The 16,866-nt window shown below is 37.9% G+C and overlaps 1 protein-coding gene across 1 annotated transcript in view; it reads right to left on the bottom strand.

The window, feature by feature from the left end:
• SPTLC3 (serine palmitoyltransferase long chain base subunit 3) overlaps window positions 1-16,866 on the bottom strand; it is a 133,991-nt gene that overhangs the window by 99,285 nt on the left and 17,840 nt on the right. Inside the window, exons 2-3 of the mRNA XM_060078233.1 lie at window positions 10,235-10,417; window positions 379-533 (exon numbers count right to left, since the gene is read on the bottom strand). Of these exons, the coding sequence (XP_059934216.1) occupies window positions 379-533; window positions 10,235-10,417 (338 nt within the window). The remainder of the gene's footprint in view (window positions 1-378; window positions 534-10,234; window positions 10,418-16,866) is intronic.

Genomic DNA, 16,866 nt, shown 5'->3' with positions numbered 1-16,866 from the left:
ATCTGTGCTCTGGTTTAAATTTCAGCAAGGACTTTCTAAATCAGGAAGAGCCATGGTCATCACTGGCTCCCTCAGCAGGAAGTAGGAGGGTACACAATTTGTCAATAAAGCCGAAAAGGACTCTCCCCAGCTGGCTCTGTGTATCCTGCAACTTCTGCCACTGATTCCTCTTTAATCGCAATACAGGTAAGCTGCGCTTGGCAACTTAATTACTGTGACTTCTCCCGTTGGCATCATGAGGGCTTGCAAAGGGCTGAATGATGGAAGAGCAGCTGTTCTATTGCTTTGTGTTTTTTTCAGATTTGTAATCTGGTGCCCATGCTAGAATTTCCTTGAAAGGATTTCTTTTAACCAAGCCCCTCCAGGTGGCTGCCTCACCTAAACGTCCAGTTGTAGTCATCTGACACCCTCTCCATCACATCGAACAGAGGCCCCGGGGCACTGCAGATGGGCCGGTTCCAGTTGTCTCTGATTCTCATGTAAAGGTTCCGTGTATAAAAATTCTCAAAGCTTTGATACAGCGGCACAAAATCCTGTTATAACAGAGGCAGAAGTTTACCTTTGGTCTCTTGCTTTTTGTAGTTCTTTTGCAATTGACACTAAAAGACATGGAGGAGCCATGAAAATATTCCATCAAATATTCCATCAAATATTTTGAGCAAGGTTCTTGGGTAAGGGGTTGGGTGGGGTCCACAAATAACTCTGTGAGTCCTCCACCTCCAAAGAACTTACCTTTTAGGGGGGGAAGTAAAACCTGTGACAAATAAAAGTAACAAAAATGACAGCAAAATACAAGTCCCCAAATGAGTGCTGGAGACGACGAATCCCAGTGTTCCCGAGAGGGAGAATTGAACTTGGGAACCTTCTTAGAATTCAAGAATATGCCATTAGCCGCAACGGGGATGGACCTGGAGATGATCATGCTAAGTGAAGTAAGGCAGACAGAGAAAGGCAAATATCACATGATATTGCTTATATGCTGAATCTAAAGAAAAAAAAAGACACAAATGAACGTATTTACAAAACAGAAACAGACTCACAGACTTAGAGAACTAACGTACGGTTACCAGGGGGGAACGGTTGAGGGGAGGGATAGATTGGGAGTTTGGGATTGACATGTACTCTCTGCTATATTTAAAATAGATAACCAACAAGGACCCACTGTATTGCACAGGGAACTCTGCTCAATACTCTGTAATAAGCTAAGTGGAAAAAGAATTTGAAAAACAACAGATACATGTATATGTATAAAACTGAATCACTTTGCTGTATACCCAAAACTAACACTACATTGCTAATCAACCATACTCCAGTATGAAATAAAATAAAAAAAAGATCTGGTCCAGAGAAGAAGGCCTGCTTTGAGGGTACAGTTCTCCTATTCCTCTGCACCGGTGAGCTTCCTGCCTCTGTGTGGGTGTATTTTCACCCCAACCCATTCCTTTGAGCACCAGTGAGGTTTCTTCAGGAGCAGTCAATGCCTTCCAAAGGTCACTGTCTTCTAGTCTCAGGTAAGCCTCCCACAGTTTTGTAATTATACCAAAAAATGAAACTGGACTAGATATTGAAAAAACAGAAGCACTGCAATGGGATGTATCCTTATCTAGCTGAAGATTTAACTCGTCACATGGCCTACTCACTATATTTTTCTTCCTGACGCAAAAGGCTAAATGTGAGAGTGAACCCCAGGCCACAAGGGCATAGTCATTTTTGGGAGCAGGATATAGGAAGGTTGAACAAAACCTAATAAGGCAGCCACAAAAGTGCCTTTGTTTCTCCTACAATATGACATTCTTTCTTTTTCCACTGTTAAGCTTGTAGCGTACCTTATCATTTTCCAAGTGTTATAGATATATCAATCTTACTTTTATAGACAATTCAACAGAAAGTCAGAAAATCTGAGTGGACAGATTGGGATTTGTACCCAGTTCTATAACCAATGCTCTTTTGAATAAATCATGCTGCAGGGATAGGTATTTAAAAGGGATTGAAGAGAACATATCCATGGCACATTGTAAAAAATACCACAAATTTGGAAGCATATCCCTTCTTTTTTTGATTTAACTACTTGCCCATTCAGTAGCAAATAGAATCATGGATTTGTAGAGAGAGAAAGAATCATTATCAAACATAGTTTTTCATTTGTGCCTACATTGATGCTTCTGTTCTCACCTAATATTTCATTTTTTTATCATTATTTCCTCTTGAGAAACAGCTGTTTCTCCTACCAGGGTTGAGCTCAGAATAATAATAAAATATGTTTGTGTTTTCCTTTTTGTTGGGAAGGGTAACTGTATTATAGACAGTTCTTTGAAGTATGAGAAACACAAAGTAAGGATGGCTAAATTTAATTTTTCTTATTAAGAAATTAGAGGAAGGTTGAATAAAGATGGCAGATTCAGTGCTTGTATGTATTCTACCAATCATCTAAAAGCTCTGTGAAATGACAAAAAGTAGATACTTAAAAACCAAAATAAATTTATAAATTTATAAATCATCAATGAATCAGAAATATTGAAGGATCACAAAAGATAAATAAGATCTGCTCAATGCAGAAATAAGACCACAGGAAACCATAGCTCTAAAATATTTACAGAGAAGACTGATATGGACATACACTAACTGTAGGGATCCTTAAAGCCAAGAGTCGATAACTACAAGAAGTTGATACCCTGGGTGATTAATGAAGCAATATCTCTTTGTTCTTCTTTTATTGGGTTAATAAGTAAGAAGCAGTTGCATTGTCCACAGCACAAAGCACTGTGATGGGCAGCAAGAACTGACTGGAAGAACAAGACCCCACTGTAGAGAGGTGGGGAGACCGCACGGCAAGAACACAAGCCCCTGGTCCAGGCAGCACATTCCATTTTCTTTCTACAATCACTCAAGACAGGTGAATGTGTAAGCAAATAAGGATTCCTAAATTAAAAAATGAGTGTAAAACAAAATGTCATCAGTATTACAGGAAAACTAGCACAATAAGAGGCACCAAATTCAATAAGCAGAGCTGACATTTAGTGAAAAGACTTCATAGAGCAAACAGAAAAAGAATTTAAAAATATGTAAGTAACGTGTTTAGAAAGACACAACAAAACAATGGATCTTTTTAAAAAATTAAATGTTCAAAAGTACAATGAACACAGCTGAGAAGTAAATTAATAAACTAGCATAGTAAGTTGACTGATCATTCCAGGACACAGAAAAGAAAATATGAAGGAAAAGTCAAGAGATATGAAGGACAGATTCAGAAGGTCCAATATCTCCCTAGAAGGATTTGCAAGATTGAAGGAAGGAGGAGATGAGGTGAAAGAGGAGGAAAAGGAAGTTAAAAAAAAAGGAGGAGGAGGAGGGGCAAGTTCCAGAGAGGAAGGAAGTTTTGAATCCTACGACGTAAATAGTCTATCAGGTCCTGAATAGAGCAAATAAGGAAAACCCATGCCAAGCTACATCCTGGTTAAATTTCAGAAGTCAAAGGGAAGAATCTCAAAAGGCTTCAGAGAAGGGGGAAAGGCAGTTTATAGATAAGGGAATATGAATTAGACTGCTTTGGACTTTTCTTAGGTGACAATGGTGGAAAAGAGTATGAGGGAAAATTATTTTGAACTTAAAATCCTATAATCAGCCAAGCCAGCAAACAAATGTGAAAATCCAAGTAAAAACTTTCCAATATATGTAAGGAGTCTTGAGTTTAACTCTATTTTCTATAATAATTGAGCATGTACTTCAATAATACAATGAAATAACTATGGAGGAAGACAGATGCCAGAAAAAATAGTGAGTGAAGAAACTGATGGAATATGGTTTAGCCCAAGTAGTGTTATATTTGTAGTATAAAGAAACAGAAACTAAAAATTCACAAATAAATGACAACATAGAGAATGGGTATGTGGGAGAAAGAAAGTGAAACTTTATTAAATTCTTCTCCTGGTCAGGGGAAGACTCTAGTTACTAAATAATGGTAACTAAAATCTAAAAATATGTGTTAAATATTCTAAGAGAACCATAAAAAACCAGTGAGGGATATATTATATATAACTTCCTAACAGGGACAAGGAGAAAAAAAATGCAGAACAAAGAAAACTCTATCAAATGTACCAAAAATATGAAAGGAGAAATATTAAAATTTTAAAATTAAAAATAAACAACAGAAAATGTGAATGTAAAATATAAAGATGGCAGGAATAATTTTAAGCAAATGAGTAATTAAAATATTAGGTTCAACCATATGGAATTGCCGAAGTTTGACTCTTTTTGACCTATAAAAATAGCAATTTCATATGGTTCAAGTAAGTAATTGCTCATAGGTTATATTATTAAAATACGGAAGCTTTCACATTTGTTTTAAAAATAAATCTATATGCTTCTCATAAGAGACATACATTTCTGAAATTGATGAAGACTGAAAATAGATGACTCTTGAAGAAAAAGCAGATATATACATATTAATATCAGGCAAAATAGAGTACAAGGTGAAAGCATGATAAAAGGAAAAAAATCCACCAAGAACTATAAGAGCCATGGTCTTTTGTGTACCTGACAGTTACGTTGAAACACATAAGAAAAAAAAAAAAAGACTAAGAAATCCACAATCACAGTGAAAGGCATTAATATACATTTCTCTGAAATTATAAGTTTGAGTAGACAAAAAATAAATCTAGGGGATTCGAGTAACATAACAAGTTTATTGTAATAGACCAAAAGACAATACACAGTTTTTCATGGCACATGTGGGAAATTACAAGAAATTCCAGTACGACTATCTGAGAAGCTGTGACAACTAAGGTGACAGCATTTGACTTAAAATATGAAAATATAAAGAGCTTTCCTATATGCCATCAATAACTAATTAGAATATGGGCTAGGGAAAAAAGATAGTATTCAAATATCACCATCATCAAAAAATTGTACCCAAATAATAATCATAAGAGGAAATGGTAAAGATCTCCAGCGTATAGTTAGGTGAAAAAAGAGGCAGTCACACAACATTATGTATGATACCCATTTATGTTAAGGAAAGGACAGGGTAAGTGCAAGGGAGCATATGTGTAAATAAGTGCATGAAAAAGAAAGGAAGGATGAACAAAGAGATCGCTTTTGCTGGCTATTTCCACAATAAAAAGGAAAGGGAAAAAAAGACATGAGAAGGGGCTTGTCATAAACCATTCATTTCACACATTGGCTTAGCACTAGTTGATAGACATTAGCAAAGCTCTACCTTAACGAGATCAATCAACCTTGATACTATTCTTGCTACAAATCTAGTTTTGCAGATTCCTTCTTGCTAAGGGAAGCAGAGAGGTCTATATTGTAAAAAAACTATAAAAATGATTTGACTAACGTTTTAATGACACATCAGAAATTGTGTGTGTGTGTTTGGATATTTGTATATTTATATATATCCAAAGAAATGTTGACCTGAGGACTCACTCCAGGAGGCTGTAATCTGATTTTACTGATGGTTTTATTTTAAAAAGTATTTCTCAAATTTTGCTTTTGGAGATTTTTCCCGACCTATGACACACACTCTAATGCTAGATGCACTCATGGAAAATATTCATTCCTTGTGAGGGTGCATTTGCTTTTTAGAAGCAGCCAGAAGGTATCTGGAACCAAGCCTGGTTGGGGAGATTGGGGATACCACTGCTAGTGATTCCTGCTGCATTTAAAGCTGTTGATTTCTTGGTGTACTTAATCAAGGAAGTGAGGGAGTGAGTCGTGCTGATACCTGAGGGAGGACCACTCCGGGCAGAGGGAAAGGCAAGTGAGAAATCCAAGAGGTAGGTGTGGGTGGGCTGTGTTTCAAAAAGAGCAAGGAGGCACTAGTGTTTGAAGAAGAGTGACAAGGCTCATAGAGGGGGCTTCATTCTGTAACACCTTGGCTAGTTCTGGCTCTTACTCTGAGTGAGAAGGGAAGGCATTAAGGGGTTTTGGCCAGAGATACCATGGGAACCCACTTAGGTTTAAAAAGATTATGTTGGCTGTTAGTTGAGAAGAGACTGAAGGTATTGAAGTATTCCCATCCTACAAGCTGCTGGCTAATGGGAAACCACAGGGAAACTCTTTCATTTTGGACCCACCCAGATCCAAACAGGAAGCCCAGTGCTTGGGCGGTCGGTTTTCTTTGGACAAAACCACATCTCATACCCAGTGACCTTCATGGACCCCATCCTTCAAAACACTCGGAAGAAAGTCCCTCTGGGTGAATCCTGCCTGCTGTTGTTTCAGAATGCCAAGTGTGGATGCAAAAGAGCAAGTTTTACTTCATGCAAACATTTGGAGATTTACAGTTTAATCTACAGTTACAACTTGCTGAACTCCCTTTGTTTCATGTGTGCGTAAAAATCTCTGGGGATGGGCCAGAAATGTCTGGGATTTACTTGTAGGGGTGCTGTGACTAACTGGATCTAATGTGAATGTGTAATTGCAGCTGATATGTTTTATACCAGCTGGGGCTACGTGGAGTGGGTCTTGCTGAACCTACTATCAAGCCATCAGGATTGAGACATGTGGTTGTGCTTGAAGTTTTTAACATCTCTGACGATGCTTGATATTCCTTTGATTATATTTGCTGACATCCTTTTCTGGATTTAGCAAAGGTGGGCCATGACATCATTGAGAAAGTAACGTATCTAGAGATCTTTAATAAATTGCAGTTCAACCCTAAAGTTGCCTTTGAAGGGTTAAAGGAAGAATTTAAGCAAAATGTTGAACCGTTGTATCTGTCTGGGTTGTCTTTTTCCTTGTTAGTGTCTTCTGATTATTAATGAAGTCTATTGAGGTAGCAGGTGCTCTGGGTCTGTGATTTTTTTAGTGCTCTCTTGGAGGGAGATTTTTCTTTTTTTATTCATTTCACTTAGTCTTACTGATTCAGTAATCAAGTGACGGGTATGCCAGTACCATTCTCATTTCTGACCAAAGTAGAAATTTGGGATTATCCTGGTTTCCTCCTCTGTCTTATTTTCCATACACTCAACCACCAAGGCTTGTTGATTCTACCTCCTAAATGTCTTTATAATTAGTTCCTTTTTCTACATTCCATCTGCCTCCTCCTCAACTCAAGCACAAATTATCTCTTCCCTAACTATTACAAGCCTTTTTATTGTCACATTGTTTCTAGTCTTGAATTGGAATTCCATCTCTAACGTCTATTATTTTCTCTAAAGTTCTCTGTCCTCTTCTCAGTCTTTCTTTTTTTTCTTCCATGGACTTTCCCTGGGAGATCACATCCACTCCACTTCTATGGCTTTGATTAATTTAATAACACTCCAGATATACCAAAGATGTCACAATATGCATCCGAAACTTTTCTCTGGAGGTCTAGACCTCTATAGCTGCCAGTTCTTTAAACTCACCTTGTCAAAAAGTGAACTGACCACTTTCTCCCTCCAACTGGATCTTCCTTCTCTATTTTTCATCTCAATAAATGATACCTCCTTCTTTGTACCCAGTTGTCCAAGTCATAAACCTAGTGTGGGCTTTGATTTGTACATCTCCCTAATTTCCTAAGTCTAATCAATCATCCCTAACTCCATCTCTTTTCTTTTTTTATTGAAGTATAGTTGATTTATAAAGTTGTACTAGTTTCAGGCTTACAGCAGAGTGATTCAGTTATACATATACATACATACATATATATATATATATATATATATATATATATATATATATATATTCTTTTCAGATTACAGGTTATTACAAGATATTGAATATAGTTCCCTGTGCTACACAATAGGTCATTATTGTTTATCTATTTTGTATATAGTAGTGTGTATCTGTTAATCCCAACCTCCTAATTTATCCCTCACCGGCTCTTTCCCCTTTGGTAGCCATAAGTTTGTTTCTGTCTGTGAGTCTATTTCTATTTTGTAAATAAATTCATTTGTATCATTTGTTTAGATGCCACATATAAGTGATATCGTATGATATTTGTTTTTCTCTGTCTGACTTACTTCACTTAGTATGATAATCTCTAGGCCCATCCATGCTGCTGCAAAGGGCATGGTTTCCTTCTTTCTTATAGCTGAGTAAGTCCTAACTCCATCTCTTAAACCTCTCTTGGCTTTGTCTATTATCACCATCCTTATTATCACTACCCTGGTCCCAGCCCAAGGGCTCATCTAGATATATTTTTTCAAACTGGACTTCTGCCTCAGCCTCTTAACTGGCTTTTTTGGCCCCTATATTGTCGTTCTGTAAATCCATTTTTTATAAGGCAGTGAACATGATCTTTCTAATCTGCAAATCTGCATTCCTCTGCCTGAAATCCTTCAATGCCTTCCCATTGTTCTAATAAATGTCCATGGCTTATAAAAACCCATTATAGTATGGTGCCTGCTTGCCTCTCAAGCAATCTTTCTCCCCACATGCTCCCACTCTCACTCGCAACACTCTGGTCATTAGAATTCATTGGTTCCTTAAATGTACAATGCTTTCTCTGACCTCTGGGCCATTTTGCACCATATTTCCTCTCCCTGAAGACTCCTTCCAGCTCATCTTGCCTCACCCTTTGCCTTACTACTTACTCTTCAGCCCTTAGATGTCAATTTACCTTTCTCTTCCTCCCAGAAGTCTTCCCTGAACACCAAGTTCAGGTTAAATGTTTCTCTTCTTTGCTTCCTTGATGTCATCTACTTACCACTATGGTACCTCTTATCAAATTCCACTGCAACTGCTTTTTTTAATGGTTAGCTCTCTGAAGGCAAGAACCACTATCTGCCTTAGTTATTCCTATATTCCAAGACTGTAATACAATGCCTGGCACAAGATACATGCTCCAAACGAACCTGACCTGATTAGTGAGTTAATGAATGCTTTGACACAAGCAGTGCCCTCTTCAGAGAGTGTCTTCCTTCTCACCCTTGCTCACTAGGCAAACTCCTGCTCCCCATGCAAGCCTCAATATCATGCCTTCCTGACTTCTTAAGAGAATCACAGGGCACAGATCCCTGTTTCCTTTGTCACCTTCCACCCCATCATCACTTTTTATCATTTGTTTTGCTGGTGAGTCTGTTTTGCACACCAGACTTCAAATTCTCTCATGGAAGGACCTATAGTTTCTTCTCTATTAGCCTCCATTACTTGGTAGAGAGCATATACTCAAATACTTGCTAAAGGTAGGAAAGAGTACAATAATAAAGCTGGGCCTGATTTTCTTCTGAAGGTGATAGGCTTGACTTAAGGTAATTGCAAAATAAGTGTTCTACATGATTTGTTCATGGTTATGTTACTGTAACAAGAGTTTAGCTTACCATGGGTACTAGTCACTAAGTTACAAGATTTGAAGTTCTCTCATTATATTGAAGTTCATGCCTTACCTATGTTCTTTGCTTTGATGTGTTCAAGGCTCCATCATGTGGAATAATCTATGGCCACAATCGTGTATTCCAAAGCAAGTTTTAGGAAAAAGAGATTCATGGCATCATAAATCATTTGAACCAATTTTGGAAAACATGTTAAAAGGAAGCAGGCTGCTCACAGGTCTCTTAATATTTTCCAGGTTGTCCTGTTAGCTCTATGTGAAAAGGGGATGATGTAGATTTTTATAGGTTAATTATTGAAAGTATCTAGATCAGTGGTTCTACACAGGGTGATTTTGCACTCTGTGAGGAATTTGGCAATGTCTGGAGGCATTTTTCATTGTCACAAGTATGTGGGGGAGTGCTAATTGCATCTAGTGGGTAAAGGTCAGGGATGCTGTTAAAAATTCTACAATGCACAGGGCAGCCTCCCATATCAAAGAATTATCCAGTCTGAAATGTCAGTAGTGCCAAAGTTGAGAAACTCTCACCTAGATGAAATAAAAGTCCCACATTTCACTCAAACACACTTTCCTCTTCCAGGATAGAATGTAAATAATACTCAACTGACAACTAGAAGACCAGAGTACAGTTCCACTCACGTGTCCTCACTCTTATATTTTGATTTTTCACCTTTAAAATGCTATTCTAATGTCTATATCATGGGATTGTTATAAAAATTAAATATGATAATGTACAAGAAAACCTTTAGTTCAGTCTGGCAAATAGTAGTTGCTCAATAAATGTTTGTAAAAAAACAAGTGCGTGAATACACAGGAAATGTTTTGGGGTTTATGGGGTGCAGGGGAACAGAATTTACCCTGGATAGTTCCTGAGTGTATCACTCTTTTTAGGATCTGTACACACATCACCACTCGTGAAAACACTTTACAGAAGAATTGGCATTGACATAGACCCAGGGAGGTGTTCATACGTACTTTTTGCTCTTCTCTCTCTATGGCTGCATTGCATTTTTCTATTCCCCAGTTTCTCAAAAAATCTCTGAGATAGCCAAACAGCGTTCCAATTCCATATCCCAAGTAAGTGAAAACCATAACATGTAGAGGTGCTTCCTCAAAGGATTCAACAATTGGCCTATAAAAATTTGAATTTCCATTTTGCTGAAAAGACAAAAGAAAGTGGAAAATTACTACTCTTCCATTACAATAAACTATGATATTAAAAATTTTGGACTTTTGACCTTTTACATTTCAAAGAACATATCTAAGATTGGAAAAACTGCTTGGAGAAAATTGGAAATTGATCATTGAAGAGGGTAATCAGCAATGTACATTTTATTTCACAAATCCTAATGAAATAATTAATTCAGGCAAAAATTCTCAACAGATTTTAAATCCATTAAGTGAAAAATTAATAAGCAATAGGGCTTTTGCAAGATGCCAAAGTATAACCCTATTAATTACTCCCCAAACACAAACTTGGGGTTACACCTTAGCCAGGTGATCAAATTACATCACAGATGTTAGAACAACTCACCACTCTATGCTTTTGTCATGATGTAATATTTAATACACTGATGACATATTTAACCTGAATTTAGTCAAGCTCTAATATCTGACTTCCATTTTACAAGAAATATCAGGTAAATGACTTCATGAGGAAAGAGATAATCCACAATGTGGGACGTTTTATATGACAACTGGCTTGGTCTTTAAAAGCAAAACATAAACAAGTGGGACTACATCAAACCAAAAAGCTTTTGCACAGCAAAAGAAATAATCAATGAAATGAAAATGCAACCTACAGAATGAAAGAAAATATTTGCAAACCACATATCTGATAATAGGTTAACACCGAAAATATATAAGGAACTCATACAAGTAAAAACCAAACAAACAAATAATCCAATTAAAAATGGGCAGAGGACCTGAATAGACATTTTCCCAAAGAAGACATCCAAGTGGCTAACAGTTATATGAAAAGGTGCTCAACATCACTAATCATCAGGGAATGCAAATCAAAATCACAATTAGATATCACCTGACACCTGCTAGCCTGGCTGTTACCAAAAAAAAAGAGAGATAACAAATGTTGGTGAGGATGTGGAGAATATGGAGCCCTTGTGGACTGCTAGTGGGAATGTAAATTGGTACAATCATTATGGAAAACAGTATGAAGTTTCCTCCAAAAATTAAAACAACTACCATATGACCCAGCAATCCCACTTCTGGGCATATATTCATAGGAAATGAAATCAGTATCTTGAAGAGATATTTGCACTTCCATGTTCACTGCAGCATTACTCACAACAGCTAAGATACAGAAATGATCTAAGTGTGTATTGATGGATGAATGGATAAAGAAAATGTGGGTTTTGTACACACACACATGAATATTATTCAGCCACACACACAAAAGAAAATTCAGTCATTTGTAAAACATAGATGAACCTAGAGTACGTTATGCTAAGTGAAACAAGCCAGACTCAAGAAGCCAAATACTGCCTTATCTCACTTATATGTGAAATCTAAAAAAGCTGAACTCACAGAAACAGAGAGTAGACTGGTGATTACCAGACAGTGGGTGGGGAAAACAGGGAGGTGTTGGTCAAAGGGTACATGCCTTCAGTTATAAGATGAAGAAGTTCTGGGGAGCTAATGTACAGCATGGTACCTATAGGTAGTAATATTGTATAGTATACTTGAAATTTGCTAAAACAGTAGATCTAAAGTGTTCTCATCACACACAGACACACACACAGACACACACACACACAGGTAGTGAGGTGAGGTAATAGATGTGTTAATTAGCTTGATTGCGGTAATAGTTTCATAACGTATACATATATCAAGTCATGTACACCTTAAGTACATACAATTATTAGTTATTAACTATACCTCAATCATGCTGGAAAAAAAAGAGTAAAGAGTGGGGGAGGGAACTTAACAGACACCCAAGTGCACTGTGTGTTCTTTCATTAGATACTCTTTTTTTTGTTTTTTGTAAAAAAAAACTGGTAAAAAATACATATTTTGAACAACTGTGGAAACCCAAATGTGGACTCGAAATATATATTATTGAGGAGTTAATTTTGTTAGGAGTGAGAGTAGTAGTATAGTTATGTGGGAAGATGCTTTAATCTTTGTCAATGCATGCTGAAGGATTAAGGAGGGTGAAGTGTTATAACAGCTCTAATTTTCTTTCAAATGGTTCATCAAAAATTAAACACATACATAAAGCAATTTTGGGAAAATGTTGAATCTAGATGGAGGTTATACGGGTGGGTGATTGTTATATTATTTTTTCATTTTTCTGCATGTTTTAAAATTTTCATAATAAAAAGTCAAAGTAAATATTTCTCTCATTTATTTTAGGTGTCACCATGTCGGTGGAAAGTAGAATTTTAATATCAAACCATTCTTATTCCTGCTTAATTGATTTTCACATGGTAGCTCAATGTTTGCTCAATGCATTAGTGAATAAATTATTCTTAACACTACTAATTAAGTTTTTGTCTTTAATAAATATTTATACATTTATTCATTTTTTAATTCAACAAATATAATACAATCCTTGGATTCCCCATTTCCCAATGAGATGATCCATAAGAAGAAGTGTTTTGACCATTTTTAGTGATTTATAGGAAACTGTCAAATGTCTACTAATAATTTATTAATTTAGCTTACACATATATATTTAAAATGATGTATTATATAAAAATTATGTTAATTAGAAATAATGTTTTTGTTACTCATACTATAAGCACCATTAGGTTCCACAAACACAGTTTTCTAGACTCTATTGCCTTTATTTCCTCTATTCTGTTTGAGATGCAGTATTTTTGGAATCTGTGTGACAGTCCCTGGAAGTTTTATCCCAAGCCACAAAATATGTGACAATCAAAAAAAAAATCTATCTGATAGATGAATATTTTTTATTTATATTACTTGTTTTTAAAGTAATTTTTAAAAAGCCCTTTTATAATGAGATTTTACACTTGAATTGCTCAGTCAAAAGCTCACAAAATATCATTAAATCTTATTAAAATTCCTTAACTCCTTATTATCCATTATATCAGTGTTGTAACTGAGCAGGGCCCTATGATGCCTTCCCAGAATAGACCCACCCCATGTCATCCACCTGCTGTTTTTCTGTAGGAAAACTTTAGTCAAAGAATAAGTTTAATCAGATAAGTGAGAAAATGCAGAAAGAAAGGAAAACAGTCAAGCAAGACAAAATAATAATACTTTAGCCATTAAACAAACTCAAGGACCTTTAGTTCTTCCTCAAGGACTATAGATAATATTCTGAGCCATGTCCTTTGAGCTGTTTTGCGATACTGAAGCCCCCAGCAGGTGGGAGCTGTTAACTCTATGCTGCCCACAAGCACGTAGACCCCAGACCAGTTGGAACCAGGAGGTCGATGATGCTGATTCCTCATTACCTCACCACCGACCAGTCAGAAGAACGCCCATGAGCTGACCATGCCCTGCTTTTTGAGCACTGTAAGACTCCTCACTACCCCTTCCAGGGTGGGACACACAGTTTGGCGGGCATTAGCCCGCTGTGACCCCCTTTGCCTGGCAAAGCAATAAAGCTATTCTTTGTACTTCACCCAAAAGTCTGTCTCCACGTTTCTATTCAGCACCAGAGTACAGAGGCCGAGTTTTGGCAACAGTGTCTTCTCCAGACAAACCAAGTTAACATTAATGGATGTTGCTTTTGTCTAATATCTTCCCCAAATGCTACCGGCTGGTTTAAAATAATTAAAGTGAGAGAGCATTGCATAATATGAGGTCTTGAATGGAAGGTGGAGGAAAGAATATAACAAATACCTTGTATTTGGGAACATAGGGCACTAATTGGATGTCTTGCATGAACCGGCAACACGCTAGGTTCTGGGAATTCCAAGATGAATGAGACAGACCCCGTCCCTGCTCCTGAGTTCTTGACCTCTCTCTACGCCCTCACACCAGTCGTAGGTCTGATGGATGGCCAATCTTCCTAGTCTAGTGTGAACCTTTGGCTCCCTTCCTGGGTTCTGTTCTGTCTGTGACCTTTGAACTGCATCCATCTCTAGCATGCCTGGTGACTTCCTGGCCCAGTTAAGATCCACCTTCTGGTCCTTTCCACATCATGAGGATACCCAGGGGGCTTCCCTCTTTCCTGGAGTTGTCCAGACTCTAGCAAAAGGGGCTGAGAGCCTCATGAAAAAGGTTTGACGAACTTTTGTGACTGGTTTGGTATGAAGTCAAAGAAGAGGTCATGACAGTATCTGCGAGGAGTGTTATAGGAATGTGGATAAGAAGAAAGCAGAGATTAGAAGGAAGACTGCTTGTGGGGGAAGACAATGAGTATGCATGGGACCTGCTGAGTTGGGGTGGTGTCTGCTTGCATAAGTGGGGGTATTTGGGGGCAGTTAGAGATGCAGGAAAAGAGAAAAGCCTGGCTGAAGTATACGATCTAGGACTCAACTACTCTGAGGCCCAGCGTGAGCCACGGTTCAAGGCAAACGTAATAAAGCACCAAATAAAAAGAAGAGCAGGAAGCTTGGGACCAACATTTGGGACCCCCTGATCTTAAGGGCACCGTAGACAAAGAAGGGTGGGTGAAGGACATCCAGTGTGGGTGACTTCAGAACCTGGATTTAATGTGCTCACAGATGAACCCCTTGGGCTGACTTAGAGGATGACTAAGTCACATAGGCACATATAAAAAGAGAAACTTCCAGGACATTCAACGCCATCCTGTGAGGATCAGTGGGTTTTCCCCTTTTCCTTACCTGGCCCTGTAGCCATTTCTGAGCTCCATATATGGCCAAATCAATGGGAACTTTCTGCTTGAATTGGGTCTCAGGCAAAGCTGCACTGTATATAACAGACTGTCTACCTAGATGCAAATAGAACCCTCAGCTGGGTGCACAGACTGGGCTTGTGTAACTATTTCTTTCTTTCTTTCTTTCTTTTTGCCCCTGTGACTTGTTCTGGGAGATAGTTATATCACAAAGGAGAAGTTTCCAACAATGTCTGTCGGTGGCTGCTGCTACCTACTTTACTCTCTCACATATAACTTTATTTATTTTTAATTTAATTTAATGTAATTTTGTTTGGCAGAGAGAAAAAGAGATACCTTCGTGGAGAGCAACATTATTTGGAAATGTATAGGTCTTTCTTAACAGATGAAAATTGACGCATTTACCGAAATTCTTTATTTAAAATTGAAATAGGTCACACCTCTTGGAAAGGGTTTCTCAGTCTGGGATTGGATAGTTCTTTTGAAATATGAGAATCAGTCTCATCAAAGTAAATAAAGCCTAAAATCTTGCTTAATACGTTTGCTAGCCAAGGTCAACATGGCATGGGAATCTGTAATGCACTCCCTTTGTTCTACCTGCTGGAAATACAGCTTTGATGTTCTACTTTTTCTTTCATAGTTTGAAAATAAATAGATCCTGAGCCACCTTTCCCAGAGCTCCCGGACATCTGGGACTCTGTGACACCCTGGAGGTTGTTTACATTTTGTAATACTGTCACATCTAGAAATAAACAGTGTTGGGATGTCCTGGAAGGATGATTACTTTTCCATTTAAATTAGCAGGTCTTTTACTGGCTGCCTGTTTAACACTGTCCTAGGCTAATATTAGAGGGGATAGGAAATCAATGAATATAGTCTCTTTCTCCCAGAATTGGCAGCATAATTGTGTATGTGGTGCGGGGAAGGGAGCGAGCATAATCATAACATAGAGCAAAAAGTAAACGTCATAAGAGTGACACAAATGGAGGGACCGTATCACATTGGGCAATCAGGAATGGCTTCCTGAAGGAGGGGGCATTTGAGCCCAGTGTTGGTGGGAGGCAGAGCATGATGGTGGAGAGAGCTTAGGCAGGAGGGAGACTGCCTGGGTTCAAATCCTGGCACTTTCACTTGCTGACTGTAAGATATTGTGCAAGTCAGCTAATTTCCCTCGGTCTCAAATGCCTCCAGTGGAAAATGGACTAGTAAAGTTTGTTTTGAAAATGGAATGAGATAATATATGCAAAGTACCTGCCCCAGGGTAAACACTTAGTAAATGTTCAGATTTTCATCAAATCTTCTGAGTAGAGAAGTTAAAAGAAACTGTTAGAATGGATGATACTGCTTTTAGAGAAATATTTGGGAAAGAAGAGAAAGAATAGGTATAGAGCCTTGGCCAGTACCCACACACAGGGAGAAGCGGGAAAGTGAGGATCCACTGGAGGCAGTAAGTGTGAGGGGGAAGAAGAGGTGGGGATTAGAGGCATGGGGGGCTGAGATACTGAACTTGAGAGAGACCATGATGCTTGGGTCATCTGGAATTGCAGCAACCATTTGTGGCCACAAGATGAAGATATTTAGTTACACACAAAAGATGGTATTGATAGAAAGAAGAGATGGAAAGCCCTGAGGTCCTTAGTGCCATTGTTAAGGGACCAAAACAATTGACCCAGGGACCACCCAAATATAGACTCTTCCCAACTCTAGACTCTTCCCAACTCTAGACTCTTATTATGTGAGAATAACAAAATCTTATTTTTAATCTATTTATATTTGAGTCTTCCACTACTGGCAGCTGCAGGGATCCCGTCAGATC

Source organism: Mesoplodon densirostris, chromosome 16, assembly GCF_025265405.1.
Source record: "Mesoplodon densirostris isolate mMesDen1 chromosome 16, mMesDen1 primary haplotype, whole genome shotgun sequence".
NCBI classification, from domain to species: Eukaryota; Metazoa; Chordata; class Mammalia; order Artiodactyla; family Ziphiidae; genus Mesoplodon; species Mesoplodon densirostris.
Note: the sequence above shows the minus strand (reverse complement) of the source record. Positions and strands in the feature narration are given on the sequence as shown.